This window comes from Argopecten irradians, chromosome 3 (assembly GCF_041381155.1).
Source record: "Argopecten irradians isolate NY chromosome 3, Ai_NY, whole genome shotgun sequence".
NCBI classification, from domain to species: domain Eukaryota; kingdom Metazoa; phylum Mollusca; class Bivalvia; order Pectinida; family Pectinidae; genus Argopecten; species Argopecten irradians.
Genome location: NC_091136.1, coordinates 44,434,670 through 44,451,462, shown reverse-complemented (window position 1 = coordinate 44,451,462; position 16,793 = coordinate 44,434,670). Strand labels below are relative to the sequence as shown.

Sequence of the window (16,793 nt, the reverse complement as noted above, 5' to 3'; positions counted from 1 at the left end):
GACACTTTTACATGATTTATGTTATATGTTGATTTTAGTCCTGTTTCCCGGTCGTTTATTTTGATACAAATATTGTTAAGAATTCCTTAAACAAGCTTTATCACTATTTAGCAACAATTAATAATTCTGGCGAACACATTCCACATGTCATATTTATATAGATTGTGGAGTCAGTAATAGGGTACGATGCACTGTTATTACAGTTGGGTAACGATAGCTACATTACCTTTAGTAAAACCTTCACTTTTATCGTAAGGATTCTACATAGCCATAACACGGTTACCAAGGTTACTGAAGGCACGAACAGTTTCTGAATTCTTCGACATCACCGACAGGTAGTTTAACATTTTACTTTTGGTTGAAATTAAATAAAAACAAATAATTGTTTAAATTCAACTTAAACATTTAATGGTCTAGTTCAGCGTTTTGTGAAATAACAACAACTCATCCTAGTGTCCATTTATTTCAGTCATTGGTTTTTGTCCCACTGGAATTCTTCTATAGCAAACATTTATAGTTTATGGTTTGTTCTTTGAGAAATCGCTTCCTGAGCACCTGGATTAATTATCATTGAACTGTTTATAGGGAAGTTGTCTCCATACAGATAAATATTACTGTTTTAATTTTTCTGTCTATGTGGATTTAAAGTTAAGAAAACATGTTTGCTATAATGTCGATATTTCCTTACAGTCGTACATCTAACCCGAACTTTGTCCGGGCCATCAAGCTCACTCTCTATCTACTCCTAGTCATACATTGGATTGGCTGTTTGTATTACATGGTATCCCTGGTATGTAGCCCACCAATGGCTTATCTTCTATTGTAATGTCTAGGTGTTCCCCATACTGTTCATTGTGTTTATTACATGTTACTTTTATGACAAGCGAATTTAGCATTACACGAATTGAATTTTAGGTTAAATTACATTGAAATATAACAAAACTCTAAAATAATAAATTATGGGCGGAATTATGTTCGTTAGTTCCCTTTTTTCAAAATTATTATTGAAACAATTAATGCGAATATAATGATATATAATGCAGAATCGCTAAAGGCTAACGTTGCAATATAAGATATCTATGATTTACACTGTTTCAAATTCTGTTTTAACATGATCATTCCATTACTGATACCTTTTCTCGTGATGTTGTAAATTAGAAATGCTATATACGTATACTGCGTGTAGTAATCAATGTTTTTTTATCATTTTCCACCAATGTGTTTATTGTATGGATTGAAATGTTATTGAAATCATCACGTACCCATAAGCTGTGTTGTGCTTTTTGAAGGTTGGCGTGTTAAGCCTAAATGATAATAGTGTCTAGGAATAACAAAGAATAGAGAAATAGTATTGATCGAAGTCTAACTCCTGTTACCAACCTCAGGGTTACACTAAAATAGTTTGATTTACGTCATAGAGCGTAATTCCTGTTTATGATGGATATGCCTAATAGCCATGGCCATGAGTTTTCGGTAACTCAAGCGCTACTTCAAAACACCTATTAATAAAATCAATGTTTGGAGCGTGTCACCAAATTCCCAATTTCAGTTAAAGGAAATGCCTTTTAACAAATCTCTACATAAGAATAACAAGATTACTTGTTTTAAATTGTCAACTGTTTTTGTTATTGTATTCTTTTTTTTCATCGTACTTACTTCACTTCACATTAAGGCATCACTCTCTACCCGCCAAATATCCATGACCACTACCGTGATAACGCCCAAATACCCCCATCCAAGCTGGTCACTTACCTTTCCGAAATACTTTTTTCGACTAGAATATTTTCAGTAGCACCAGAGGCCTAGATTTAAACATAAATAAATTGTGTTGTTATGGCTTCTTCTCTCCCGGTCCCACTCGTGATAGTTACCTTGGAAGCATTCATTTATTTCATTTTCTCTAAAGGTAAATTATTTTACAAAGACACGAATGTACTTATTGATATAGCTTTAAGAAGAAACACTCTTTCATCTTGGTACATATTTTTCAAAATATCACCGTTGTTCAAGTTGTCCATTTTTCGCTATTACCCTGACTGTTTTCCCATTTTAATGTATTCATGTGTGGATGACCAATGGCTAATAAGCCAATTTGGACATTTTTTGTTCTTCATCCTATGGGTAGAAGGAAACCTTTCTTTGAATACTGATTCAATACCAATAACTTTGAAATCTGAAAAATATCTTCTATATACATAGATTTTTGTGTCGCCTGCAACGCAAGGGCGACACTTGGGTATCACTATGTCGGCGTCGGCGTCGTCGGCGTCGTCGGTGTCGGCGTCCGGGAAACGGTTTCCGTGCGATAACTTAATTATTTATAGTCCAATTTCAACCAAATTTCAAAAACTGCTTTATATCAATGAGATCTTGGATGAGTTCGATAATGGTCAAAATCCGTCAATGTTTGCAAGAGTTATGGGACTTAAAAATCGTCAAAACGTGGTTTCCGCTCAATAACTTTAGTATTTATTGTCCGATTTCAACCAAATTTGGTGTATTGCTTTATATCAACGAGATCTAAAATGGGTTCGATATTGGTAAAAAAAAATCCGTAACTACAAACTTCCACATTCAAAGTTCATATCTAATAATTATAAGATGTTTATACTGTTATATATTATAAACAACACTTTATATCTTATTACTTTGCTATGTACTAGCTGTTACATAGCGAGAGAACCCATATAGGCTATATCTGTTATTCGATCATTTTTCATATATTTTTGAAATAAAATTTGTTGAAATTGAAAAACAAAATGAATGTATTTAACAGTACGAAGGCATTGGGTCTACTGAGTGGGCTTACTCCAGTGGTAACTACCCGGATACATTTGTCAGGTAATACTCCGTCTTAATATTAATAATTTCTTTATAATAGAAATAAAATTGTATTTAGTTGCCGAGTCTCAAATATCTCAAGTGCTAATTTATCTGGTATAACGTTTACACCATTAACTATTGTAGAACGTAAACAAATACTAGTGAATTTCCGGATACCGTGGTTTATCGGAATTTGTGTTTATTATGACACTTTAATCAGTTAGAGTATTGACGCCATGATATTCCGTTTTATAACAGAGTTATCTCCCTTTCACATAGGTATCGATTGTGAAGTAATTTCATTGTGAGCAAAAGTTACGTCGTTTTATCTGAAAAATATACGACGTTAAACTCATAAAAATATGACGAAACAAGAAGTACCCACCCACAAAAAGAGATAACATTGTAATATGCAAATACAGAATACATACTAGATATTTTTTATATCTCATTTTGGCGTTTCTACCTTGACTGCATTCATTCATTAAAATTGAATTGGCCTTTATCACTGCAAGAAAAGCTAATGTGTACATGACTTTACCGCTTTAAACCTCTTATCTCAGAATGCATTAATAAAGTATATCGTCATTAACTACCTGTTCATACATTGTAGGAAATATATCTGCTGTATCTACTGGTCACTCCTCATACTGACCACAATAGGAGAAAGACCACCGCCTCAAACTAATCTGGTAAGTCCATATCGACCACAATAGGAGAAAGACCACCGCCTCAAACTAATCTGGTAAGTCCATATCGACCACAATAGGAGAAAGACCACCGCCTCAAACTAATCTGGTAAGTCCATATCGACCACAATAGGAGAAAGACCACCGCCTCAAACTAATCTGGTAAGTCCATATCGACCACAATAGGAGAAAGACCACCGCCTCAAACTAATCTGGTAAGTCCATACTAATCTGGTAAGTCCATACTGACCACAATAGGAGAAAGACCACCGCCTCAAACTAATCTGGTAAGTCCATATCGACCACAATAGGAGAAAGACCACCGCCTCAAACTAATCTGGTAAGTCCATATCGACCACAATAGGAGAAAGACCACCGCCTCAAACTAATCTGGTAAGTCCATATCGACCACAATAGGAGAAAGACCACCGCCTCAAACTAATCTGGTAAGTCCATATCGACTACAATAGGAGAAAGACCACTGCCTCAAACTAATTTGGTAAGTCCATACCGTTAAAATAGTACATGCAATGGTATGTCATGATGAATATGCATACTGGAAGTATTTCATATACAATCACAAGTTTATATTTAGTTCGTTTATGGTTCGATGTTAAAGATATTTAGCTGGTTAGATATGTCTGTTTGCCTGTTTCAGGAACACGTGTTCACAGGCATGACGTTTGTCATTGGTGTATTCATATTTGCCGCCGTTGTTGGGAACGTTGGTGACGTCATTAGTAATTTGAATGCATCTAGACAAGAATTTCAATCAAGGTAAGTGAGATATCGAACCATGAAGCCTATTTTTTTCTCCCACTAACATGGAAATTTACCTAAATGAAATCACATTAAAAATATAATAAATAAATTTCTCATTTCGATGGGCTCATAATTTTTCTAACTTAAATATTATTGAAAATACTAAAAGATAAAAATCATGAACAATAACCAAATATCAATCATTTGTGATAGGTAATCTTATTTTTGCAATTTGTCAACATAAATACTGAAATAATGGTATTTTTAATGCGCGCGCTTGTAGTATTAATATTTATATATATACAATGTTACAGGATGGACCAGATAAAGTTTTACCTGAGGCACAGAAACGTCCCCATACCTTTACAGAACCGAGTCAAACGCTGGGCCGACTATACCTGGTCAAAGTACGCTTCTATTCACCAAATCGAATGCCAACAGATTAGAACATTATTGGTTACATGATTAGTAATTCAGTATTATAAAAGCATTCGCAAAGGATAAGTGTAGAATATCGTTTTATATTCAGAGCGTTAAATGATGCATCAGTCATTGGTCATAAAGTCCCTGGCGAGTGGTTAAAAGGCAAATGACTGTATGATGCCGATTGTTAAGGTTCTACTATTGTGTTTTGCACAATTGTTAAAACGACAAAAAGGTCAGAAAAGTAACTTCATTACCAGAAGAATGTTGTATATAAAAATATGTTATTATTACGGTATTATCTACAATAAATTCAGAAACCAAGCCATGGACGAGCCTCAGTTACTTCAGATGCTGCCGGAGAGACTACAGATGGAGATTGCTATACAAGTCCATCTAGATACCCTCAAAAAGGTAATGCCGGTTGAATTTCGAAATTTAGAAATACTAACAAACAGTACTGTATAGTTATTTTTTCGAAAGTTTTGTTTTAACCAGTCGTTCCAGTACACAAGGACTCTACAACTCCACATTAATATTGCATGGCAAACTGTTAAGTAGAGAAATAGTGTGCTATCTAAAAATGATATGTTAAAGGCCCACTACCTTTTCCGAAACGGCTTTTAATTTTTAAAACGGGAATGTAAAACGAAATTGATAATTTTATAGAGTCACAAAAGTTATTAACTAAACGTTAATACTACACTTACCACTTACCATCACCTTCTTAACAATTTAATTTTAAAAAATCTAATGCTAATTTTCATAACGCGGGTCGTTTTATGTTTCCCGCCGTCACCTTATTACCGCGCGTCTGTTACGCAAGGAATCCTGCATTTGGTTGGTGTTATAACCTCCTTTTAGGCCATTAATATACTTTTTTCGTATATTATTATTGATTTTTAGAAACCTTTATTTTTGTTTTGCAAAAGTAGTGGCCCTTTAAACGTTATTCAAATAATAAAATCAAACGAAATACTTGGAGAAAAGTGAAGAAATTAATATATTCATGCAAATGACTTAGAATAACTAAAGCATGATTATGCTAAAGCATGATTACTGCATATGTATATTGTTAGACTAATCATATATGAACACATACAATATATTTATGTATGTCCACTCTTTCAGGTAACTATTTTCGAAGAGTGTGAGGAGGGACTTTTGAGGGAGTTAGTATTAAAACTTCGGCCACAGATATTTTCTCCTGGAGATTACATCTGTCACATCGGGGATATAGGTAATAGCATTTACCGCTTCACGTATTTTAGCACATTTTGTTGACTTTCATTTTGTAGGTGAAATATTTTAACACCCACATCCTATTGATTGATTGAACATTATTTTTCAGGTCGTGAGATGTACATCATTAACCATGGAAAGATAGAGGTACAAACATTCATCAACATTATCATTAACGATTTTTATATAAAGAATCGTTGAATTACATTCCTTACAATACCATTACACGATTTTGAACTCCAGCTCTGTCCCCAAAGGCTGGTATGAACCTCCTGCGTGTATTTTGCAGATTCCATATTATGGAATTTGTTCATAACATTAAATATAGCATAACAATGAGCCAATATCCTTAAGAAGTTTTAACAAATTTAAAAGTGACTGATCTATCCTGCATATAATTCCATAAGCTAAGACGTTTTTACTGTTTTGTTTTATTTTTCTGATACGTATATCATAAATTCAAATACATATCAATGGGTTTTCAGATTGTTGTCCCCTGTGCTGATACGGGGCAAACACAGAGAGTAGCAACTTTAGGAACGGGAAACTATTTCGGGGAGATCAGTTTACTAAAACTAGATTCAGGACAAAACAGGTAAGGTACATTTCATCAAATCTTGGTAATCACTAACGTGATATACATTTATTTAAGTTTTGAACTTTTCAAATTTTTAAGTCTTTTTTATATGAATGATATTGTAGCATAACTTCCACCCTGTTCAAATTTTAAATACTATGTTTCTGTTCATCTTCTATTATCAACAACCGGCCTTAATATAAAGAATAGAATGGAAATTAAAATGTACTGACGAAACAGATGTATTAACCTTCAAATACGCTTATAGAAGTTTGTTTTATATTATTCATTAACAAAGGCGAACAGCTGATGTCCGGTCTGTCGGGTATTCTGAACTGTTAAGGCTTTCCAGAAAAGATCTTCTTACAGTAAGTACTCCGTAGTGTCACAGTAGACTGTTTTATCACGGGTCTCGTTAATAAAGCAGACTCTTTTAGGTTCAACTCGAATGGATAGTCTCGTGATGTCCAAATGGTTTTTTTCTGTTAATAGTTTACCTATGTTAAAGGGTTAAATTGTGACATGTTGTCGCTTTCCATAGAGTTTGGTTGCTCGGTTGATGCTTAACGCCCTATTTCAAGCCAAGTCATTTGACCTTCCTGCACAGTGTCTTGTGTGTGTTGTTTGTATGTTCTAGGAGATCCCGGTATGCCTACAATATTGAATCTTTATGTATTTGTATTCTTTCAGGCACTGGTAGAATATCCTGATGCAAAGGCGATACTGGAAACACAGGCGAAACTAAGGTACAGTAGTCTCATTTTCATGCCTTTATGTCCGTAGTCTTTTTCGGAGTTGTCGTGGAACTGTACTGCGATGTACGCCGCATATCAGATATCTTGTCCGTCTCGAGACCGGATGTCCTGTGTTTTAATTCCGGAGATTTTTTTTCCGTGTTCATTCTGATATTTCAATCATGTCGTGTTGTTTACTCTACATTTTGATATTAACAGGATGAATGAGACTAGGGTGATTCGGAACACCAATGGAGATGAACAGTCTCTCCCTCCTTCAGAACGCCGGACGATCGAATCATCTAAGCGGAAGCGTGACTGGCTATCAGGCATTGTCCAATCGGACAGTTTCAAGAAACTTGTGGAGAATAAGGGTATCATATATGCTGTTATCATTAGTCAAAAGGAGACATACAAATTCAATAGGGTAGTATCTGTAATACATTTCTATGCGATATGTTCTGACTTCTTTGCCAATTTTATCAACATATGACAAGTGATTCCGAGTATTCTTCAAAAGTTAATTATTTTGATCGTTATCAAAGCATAACTAGTATATATGAATTAATGAGAACACAACTTCATATCTATACACAGGTACAGAATTGTCTCAGCTGAAGACGATCGTCAACCAACTGAGGGATTACCAGACACAGGTACTGATGATACTAGTACTATATAGTACGTAGGAAATGTCAGTGTGTCATTGATATTGGGTGTAGTGATCAAACATCATAATTTGTATAAATCAGGTATCCGAGGACACAGTCTTAGCGGGAAACAAATTATAGTTTTGTTTCATAACATGTGTACATAAGTATTCGTTGTATAACAGTAACCTCAATTATTCGTCAAATATGATTAACTTGCCTTTTAGGATGCATTAATAACATCTAAATTATAATGGAATCAATATACAAATGCACTAATTCATGCGTAGCAAGGTCGGATAGGTCTGCATGCTGGGGGTGCAGGGGCGAGAGCCCCTGCTCAGGGTCCAGGGGCGACGCCCGGTAGGGGTATGGGGTGCGAAGCCCTAGAAGCTGACGGGAAATTGTTACAATGTAGTAACCATTTTACTTCTAAGGTAACTTTTAACGTATATACAATGGTTAAATGGAGGTCACGATATTCAGTTGATAACCATGCAAAACTAACACAAAATTAGAACTGTGGTGATTTTTTTATATCATATAATCTATAACTAGACTCCCCTGACAAGTGCTCGCACTAATTAGTAACAAGACGACGTGTGTTTATATTAGTACATGGATTGGTACGTTGTGTGAGTTCCATCTCTAAGTTGACTATCGCAAAATAATCGTCATCCTGATATTGATGCATTTTTATAATATGAATGTTATCTGTAATAGAAAAGAAAAAGAAAATTGTTCTTGTTGTTGTAGATACATGAAAAATCAAATAGCCGTTCGGTGGAAAAGGTAAGTTCATAGTCAAAGGCTGTGGTTGTGGCAAGAATATTGAATATACCAATTTTTTTTTTTTTTTTTTTTTTTTTTATGTAGTCCATCGTAATTTATTTTCAGTCTAATGAATTTAATGTTTCGGTCTTTGAACTATTTATTTGTGCTCTTCTTCATTCTAATCGGGATATTTGGAGAATATAATAGATACAATCAAGTCTTAGACATATAAAAGCATGTCAGCCAAGGTGTAATTCAGTACCCGCCAAGTCTGTTGCTGATTTGCCATATTACTGCACAAACATTCAGATATCTGTCGATGTAATAAATTGATATAAAAGTTAATTATTCTATTTTCGCCATTTCAGAGAAAAAGACTTGAGCTGAAATTACAACAATACGACAAAACTCTTCGAAAAGCAAATAAAAAGATACAAGAACTGGAGCAAGCTTTGGGTGCCTCGTGTGCCTGTGGAAAGGTGTCGAATTCTGTCGACACTGCTAGCTCATATAGAAAAAGCAAAATCGTGCGTTCTTCCTTTTCGGACAGATCTTGCAGATTATCTTTAAGGAAAAAATGTGCTTCCGAACATTACCTTGAACGTAGAGGCATGAGGTCAATTAGCGTTGACCAAGGTCAGGCACAACTTACCAATGGCAGGTCAGACTCAAACACGAATTCGACCCTGATGACAAGGTCACAGGTCAACGTTACACATTCCGACAATACAGAACCTGTCAAGCAAAGCAGTGGCTACTCAAGTGACACCGAAACCCTGGCAACGCTCTGGCGCGCCAGTAATGCTCTGCGACACCAATCGCAGACCAGCACAGAAAGTAATTGTGATTCTAGTATAGCTAGTGACGCAGATCTCGAGTCAGACTGGGAAGAACCGGATCCTGTAAGCAATGTCATCCAACTTCCTCAGTTGGCAGGAAGTCCAATGTTGAGCAGAAGACGACGCAGGTCGTGTTTCAAAGAGACGAATGTTTAGTTCTGTGTCCCGTTAGCCAACAAAACTGTCGGAATATAGTCAGCCATCACCGCGGTCTGCACCTTAAACTTTCGTCGTTTTATACATTTGACAACATGCTGTTCAAAGCTTGTTTACATGACACGGAACTTTGGAATGTATGTTTTTTTCGCAAATTAGTTATTTTCGAAAGGTTCAGTGAAAGGATAATAAATAATTACCTTAGCACCTTTAAAACATGAAATAAAGGTATAAGGAGCGTTTCGTTTTCTTTTAGAAATCGTCAGTGATAACAAGAGTTGATGGTGAGAGGTCACCAAAATCCTATTTACGTCAGTAATCAATATAAGTCACTCTTAAGCAATGAACTCATTTTTACCAAAAAGACATTCCTGATGAATTTGGTTAGGGATATCGTGAAAGCTACGCATTAATTCCAACTGTAAAATTGCCTTTAACAATGCCCACAAAGGAGTAATGGCTTACCTATTACCCTTCTTTTTTAAACAGATTGAACTGTTCGCCTAGTTTTCTTTCTTTTATCTTATGTCGATTTATATTGTATCTCCACCTGAAGAAATGAAAGTTTGATGATGGACGATGATGATGATGTGGAGAGGTTAAAGAACTAAGGAAAATTTTAAATCGCAGTAAATATCGTTCGTGGAATTCTTTCACCAGTTATTGACAGCCACATTCAAAACTCTTCAAATTCAAATTTTATCGCTTCAGGAAAATGTAAAACAAATTATTTCATTCAAATATAATTACAAATTGCAAAAATTAAAAGGGAGGTGAGATAAAACCGTTTACTGAATGTGATTACTCTTAGCTACAAATGTACTGCATTGTCTGTGTCCTACGAAGACGCAAGAATTTTAATGATTGTTCTAAAAAAAAAAGGCAGCACTCTCTCTTTTTTCCCCAAAATCCTTTTTTTTATATTTCCCTTGAAAACAAACAACAAGCTTCATTTTGGGTCTTATTTTAGCTTTGTAACCCACAAGGACGGTCCAAGTTCTAGCACACTATGGGGAAGGTTGTTTTGCTAAATGGTGTCATCGAAAATATTGTTCATATTATCAGTGAATAAATAAATTCGGCATCACAGTTTAGCGATATGACAATAACACCAGTCTCTCGCACGCATTCATGTCGCATGCAGAAAATATCTCTTAGTTAAATCACCTGTGCTGTTGATAGGGCAATTGGCTAACGTAAAACTTTAAAGACAGGATATTCAATTGTGATTAAATTCTATTTAAACTTCAATCGATATTTAGTCGCACTCGACCTTAATTTCAACTAGTACAAACCCAGTATATGAACAAACCGATTGTCTTTGTTGCCTTTATAAAGACCATGTCTGTATTTTTGTGGTCATAAAAGTATTTTGTTTTGTTGCACACACGATTTGTGCAGTCAATAATAAATGGTCTAAGATAAAACTTTTTTTTGCTATTTTTGAGTAAATAGATATACCAAGAACCTTATTTAAATTGTATATCGTACATCACAGAAAGAAACTGCAATTAAATATGCTTGTTATTGTTGAATAAAAAATTCATCTGTTGATGTTTATTTGTCTTAATATATGACGTAAAATAGAAAACGGTATATGCCTTGTATACAAAAACTGTCATCTCCAACAATAGAAGAAAAAAATACATTAAACGTTTTCAATCGAAATAATAAGTGATTTGTCATATAAAATGTACTATAAACGTCTTTCGCGTACATACTTTCGTATTTTCGATATATTTGTCATCAAGGGCTCTTACTGATTTTCTGTCTTTATATACATTCACGATACAATTATAGGAATGTCATTGATGCAATCAGCAAAGGAGGGGACGCTTTCAACCAATGAGAGGAACTCCCTCACAAGTGATAAAAAGGGTCTTTTTATGATGTTTTAGATCACATATGAGATTATTTGTTTCTCATAGATATTTCTATGAAATCAGAGGAAATTCTCTGAAATGAGGAAGAATCACATCCCTGCAAATTAATTCGCTTTCTAGCTTGCTCGCAAAATTACGTGAAAATATGAATCTCGCGAATATAAAGTGGTTAACAGTACCACAGGTTTGCGACGCGCAAAAAAAAGAAAAATACTGAAAATAAATACTAGTATTTTTTTTTTGCGCGTAGTAAACCTGTGACAGTATCAAAGACCATATATACAGTGACTCATGATACCGAGACAAGGGGAAACGGAGAGGAAGACGAGTCATGTAATATCTCGTGTATTAGTATAAAGGAAGTTTTAAATAAAAAACGGAAGGTCAGATAGACATGATTCAAACCTAGTGACTCATAACTGTCATCACTCGATTTTATAGAAGACATGTCACTCTACATCCTGTCTGTATTGTAATTGTTTGCTTTGAGTGATAAAATTGAAAGTGAATAAGCGTATATAACATATATCTAGAGTTGCTTGTAAATGGCCATCAAGGATAAATACACAAGTGATATACATGTTTACAGCAAAATGTGACTATTAGTCTTAGAAAAGTACTCACTCTCAACGTTAAATATATCCAAACGGGAATTCAAGTATGATGATGGCAGTGAACAATAGCCTTATAGGTCCTGGAAGTTCTCTAGGTTATTGAATTTTTTCAGACCATGGTCCGACCGCGTTTGGCTCTATAGATATTTTTCTATATATATTCAATTCATTTATTTGCATTTTTACATCCACAAACAAGGATCGATAGCAAATTACAAAGATAACATTACATGTATAACACAATAATAATAAAACAAGAACAACTTATGCATTCAGCAAGCCCGCTTTCCTCGGTTCAAACGACCTATTAATGAAGAGCCCAAATCCTGCAGAAGTTGTGGTTCATTAAATGACAATAACTTTATTACTTTATTACATTTTCATAGTCTGTGAACATAGAATTATTTTTGTATTTAGATAAGAAAGTTTTTCTTTCAGTAGAATTTACTGTACACTTGAGGATGAAGTGAAGTGAGCTTCATCCTCTACAATATTGCAAAATTTGCATAACCGGTGCTGGCGAGGTATCTTTTTTGTCGTACCAGCTTCAATTTCTAGGTTGTGATTGCTGATCCGAAGTTTTGCCAACAATTTTCAATATTAAAATATAGGATTAGAGAGAGAGAGAGAGAGAGAGAGGGAGGAAAATATCTATAAAGCCAAACGCCTGAGGTCCTACAAGAAGGTACGGGTCCTTTGTACGCATTTCTTTGTCAATGTCATTATGTCTTCAACCATCAAATGCCATACAGCTAAAATCGACAGGGCTGAAAGTCAAAGGCCAAATATATACGAGACTGGATGTACACCTGCTGAATATGGTTGCGACAGGCATTCACCCACATCCTGCAGAAACTTGTGTGCTTTCCCTTAGCTGTGAAAATATAAGATGGCAGCGTGTCTTCAAATCGGTCCCAAAATGCACGTGCATGACTAGGTACCAAGAGGAATCAACATACATGTATGATATTTAAGAGATATATAGATACCTTCAGTATTTTCCGAGAAATAATGATAACAAACTTCAATTATGAAATTTCAAAATGGCTACATGCATCTGTCGGCCATCTTTTCCCGCGATCAATGTGTATAACTAGGCACCAAGAGTAAATTACAAATGAAATTTAAGAAAAATCCTTTCAGTATTTCCTGAGAAGCAGCAATAACGAAGTCCAATTGTCAAAATTCAAAATGACTTCCAATCAACCATCTTGAATCTGGATCAGTTACATAATTTATAGACTGCCAGTCTGCCTTTTTTATACTGGATTGTCCCAAACCCATTTTGCATAACTATAGGCATCTAAATATGAAATTAGACAGAGATCCCTTCAGTATTTTCTGAGAAATACTGATAACAAACTCCAATTGTCAAAATCCAAGATGTCTACCATCTTAACCATGGATCGCTTACAAAATGTAGCGTACGTGTATTCATAGTCCGCTAAACCTGCCTATATTATTAGGCTTTTTTAATTTTTTTTTTTTTTTGCCTAATATATAATATATATAATATTGGCTGCCGTTTGCTCTACTAAATGTGTATACAGCGGCCATTACAAATGTGTGAAATAGATGGGTCTCGGAAGTATTTCATTGTGCAGAGTTGTTTAATTTCATAAATGGGATGTAACATGGGGGCAGTGGAGTACATAAGATCCCAATATATAGGTATGTGTATGTTTTCCCGGCATTGCATGGACGATATATTAGAAATATACCGCTGACGTAGCGTAGGCAAAATCTGGCCTACGATTTCGCATTTATATTAGGCCAAAAAAAAAAAATTTAAAAAGCCTAATAATATAGGCAGGTTTAGCGGACTAGTGTATTCAGCGCCAATGGAAACCTACAAATTGAATTTGAGAGAAAGTTTTTCATTAATTTCTGAGAAGTAGTGATAATTTTCAATTTTCAAAATCCAAGATTGCTGCTTGGGACTTCAACGCAAAGTATGAAATTTGTAATTTTCAAGATTACAAGAAGCAGTTATTTTTTTTTGTTTAATCATTGACCTTGTATTCTGACTTTACAAAAAGTAACTAGACCAAGTTTCAGTTCAATTAAATAACTTCAACAGTAGCATTACTGTTTGGTCCATTTCCATCTCCAGAAAAGCAATAGCTTTGCAACACCTTCCTTGACTTTAATCAAAAAGGAGACAAAAATTAAAAAAAAATTAAAAACAACATCAAACATCTCTTTCCCTTTTTCTCTTGATACTCCAACTTATGGGATATCTAATAAGATATATCATATAATAAGATGCTGTTGCATAATTGAATAATGAATAAATGACTTATATTGCAATACGTGTAGTTTGATCGAGCTAAGCATATCATAAATTTTAGCGGCCACAACAAATTCACACAAGAAACATCAAAACATATATATTTGTATTTTATTAATACAAACTAAGAGCACAGTTATTTATGCATATAAAAAAAGCATGGAATACAACTCTACACTGAAACAAACTGATTATTTAATTATTTAATAACTTAGAAATATATCAAACAGAATTTGTTTCATTACTTTCACATGATGATAATTAAAAACATGTTTGCAAATATTTTGTTTAACTTTTATATCATTGATTGCAAGCTTTATACTACATTCTTTGAAACTTCTTTGTTAAATTGAGTGAATATTTTGTGTTAAATTTGAAATTTTACATTTATTTCGTTCCAATTATTGTCATTCATTAATCAATAGATCATAGACCTTCAATAACAAAGTAAGCAGAAATAAAAAGATAAATCCTCAAGACTGAAAAACACTGTTTAGAGACAGATGCTGAATGACTGAAGGAGGCAGGCAGATTTAAATTAATATCACATGATTATGATGATGATTGTGGGATAAAAAAGCAGAATCATTAATCCTTTTTTGTGTTGTCATCTGAATCTTCACTTTCCACATATTCCAGTGCAGATTCAATTCCAACTTTTTTAAGTTCTTCAATCAGTTCTCCACTCTTGTGCATTTCAAACAAAATATCGCAACCACCAATAAATTCTCCGCCAAAGAAAACTTGTGGTATTGTTGGCCAGTCTGTATAATCTTTGACACCTAAAACATAAAATAATAATGAGGATAAAAATCTTTGAACAAATGAAGACTAATTAAAACTTTAAAAGTCTTAGTTTTGTCAATATAATTATGGTCCAATGATTATTAAGTATGCATCCATACATCCACATAACTTTAATGCCAAGTTATTGTCCACCACATTAGTTTCAACATTAACAACAATTAATTTTAATAACTCCTTCAACTGAGCCTACAATATACATTTAGTCTAATAGAGAACTCCTACAATATACATTTAGTCTAATAGTCTTAACTGCATGTTGCAATATCCAAAGCACAATTGTATCAGGGTGCAGGATTTACAATAAATTAAATACCTGCCTCTGCCAGGGATCAAACTCGGGACCTCTGGATTACTAGTCTGACGCTCAACCAATCGAGCTAAAGAGAAGTTCTCTCTAGATGAGTCAGACTAACTGCAATATTGTAGCTCAAAAGACTTAGACAGAAAATGGTGTCTTCTTTATAGTTCAATTGGTGGCTATTACTGCTAATGGAGCAAGGTAATGATCATACAAATCATTATTAAAACGTTTGTATTCACTCTACAGTACTTGTTTATATCGCTTTTTATCAAGGCATAAATTTAACCGTATAAAATATAAAAATCACAGCGAGACAGCAGTCTTTTTACATATAAACACAATAAAGGTATTTCCGGAGGGAATTTATACGGCAAGTCTACAAATTGTGGATTCAACGTCTTGTGAACGTTATGGTAGATATTAAAGCCCCAATATATCCGTATCTGTCTTATTTTTTTCATGATTTAGAAGAATGTTGGAAAAAATTCTATTGTAAATCATGCAGACACATGATTGAACAGAATCGAATCGAACTCAAATGCAGGACTATACTTTTGAAAAGTCAGTCAGAAGGTGATATCTTTTCCGCTACAACAGTAACTATGCTCCACTAGGACACATAGGGACCATTTCGTACCCGCACATAGGGACCATTTCGTACCCGGCCGAAAGGTATTGTACATGTATATTCGCTCTAGAGTCGGACCCATCAATTCTGAATATATGTCATGTACAGATGTGGTGTTTCAACTTCTTTGCTTTAATCAAAGGTTGAGATCAAGTCAAAGACTATTTTCAGAAATATACAAACCTTGTCTCATATCTTCATCTGCGAGAACATTGTGAGCGTCGAAGTTTTGCACACCATGAGCATTCAGAATTTGCACTACCGCATTGCTGAAGCCGCAACGGGGAACGGCAGGAGTGCCTTTCATGAAAACGACAACAGGTTTGTCTTTAACAACACTTTCAATAAACTCCTTTGTTCCAAATTTGGAAGCATAATGTGCAGCAAGAAGTCGTGAATATGTCAAACTCCTGGTGGGGAGCACTAAACCTCTGAGAAGGGCACTCATGGTTATCCTTTCGGTGGAAGTGCCCTGGCGCATTTCCGGTTTGGATCCTTCCGATTTCGGTTGTTGGTAAAACATAGTTCTTTACGTCCTTACATAACATTATGTCCTTCACTTCTGTAACATTTTAGGAAAAACATAATTAAAATTTTCTTC

The 16,793-nt window shown here is 34.6% G+C and overlaps 2 protein-coding genes across 2 annotated transcripts in view; one reads left to right on the top strand and one right to left on the bottom strand.

Annotated features, from left to right (window-relative positions):
* Positions 1-11,221, top strand: part of LOC138318738 (cyclic nucleotide-gated channel rod photoreceptor subunit alpha-like) — a 34,091-nt gene extending 22,870 nt beyond the window's left edge. The window contains exons 9-24 of the mRNA XM_069261385.1: positions 257-335; positions 691-790; positions 2,777-2,841; positions 3,437-3,515; positions 4,171-4,289; positions 4,589-4,681; positions 5,015-5,111; positions 5,829-5,937; positions 6,049-6,086; positions 6,425-6,534; positions 6,815-6,884; positions 7,207-7,262; positions 7,470-7,624; positions 7,848-7,906; positions 8,657-8,692; positions 9,043-11,221. Of these exons, the coding sequence (XP_069117486.1) occupies positions 257-335; positions 691-790; positions 2,777-2,841; positions 3,437-3,515; positions 4,171-4,289; positions 4,589-4,681; positions 5,015-5,111; positions 5,829-5,937; positions 6,049-6,086; positions 6,425-6,534; positions 6,815-6,884; positions 7,207-7,262; positions 7,470-7,624; positions 7,848-7,906; positions 8,657-8,692; positions 9,043-9,669 (1,892 nt within the window). The 3' untranslated portion in view covers positions 9,670-11,221. The remainder of the gene's footprint in view (positions 1-256; positions 336-690; positions 791-2,776; positions 2,842-3,436; positions 3,516-4,170; positions 4,290-4,588; positions 4,682-5,014; positions 5,112-5,828; positions 5,938-6,048; positions 6,087-6,424; positions 6,535-6,814; positions 6,885-7,206; positions 7,263-7,469; positions 7,625-7,847; positions 7,907-8,656; positions 8,693-9,042) is intronic.
* A 3,326-nt stretch (positions 11,222-14,547) lies between these two features.
* Positions 14,548-16,748, bottom strand: LOC138318736 (glutaredoxin-related protein 5, mitochondrial-like). Its single transcript, XM_069261384.1, has 2 exons — positions 16,376-16,748; positions 14,548-15,238 (listed from the first exon to the last, which is right to left on the bottom strand). The coding sequence occupies exons 1-2, from the start codon at positions 16,713-16,715 to the stop codon at positions 15,045-15,047; spliced, it is 534 nt and encodes a 177-aa protein (XP_069117485.1). The 5' UTR covers positions 16,716-16,748; the 3' UTR covers positions 14,548-15,044.
* Positions 16,749-16,793: the final 45 nt, after the last annotated feature.

What these genes read in the sequence shown, in the direction of transcription:
- LOC138318736 (XM_069261384.1), bottom strand. Translation starts at nt 16,715, where the DNA reads ATGTTTTACCAACAACCGAAATCGGAAGGATCCAAACCGGAAATGCGC. An exon ending in AGATGAAGATATGAGACAAG is followed by an intron (nt 15,239 to 16,375) that starts GTTTGTATATTT and finishes TTTATGTTTTAG; the next exon opens with GTGTCAAAGATTATACAGAC.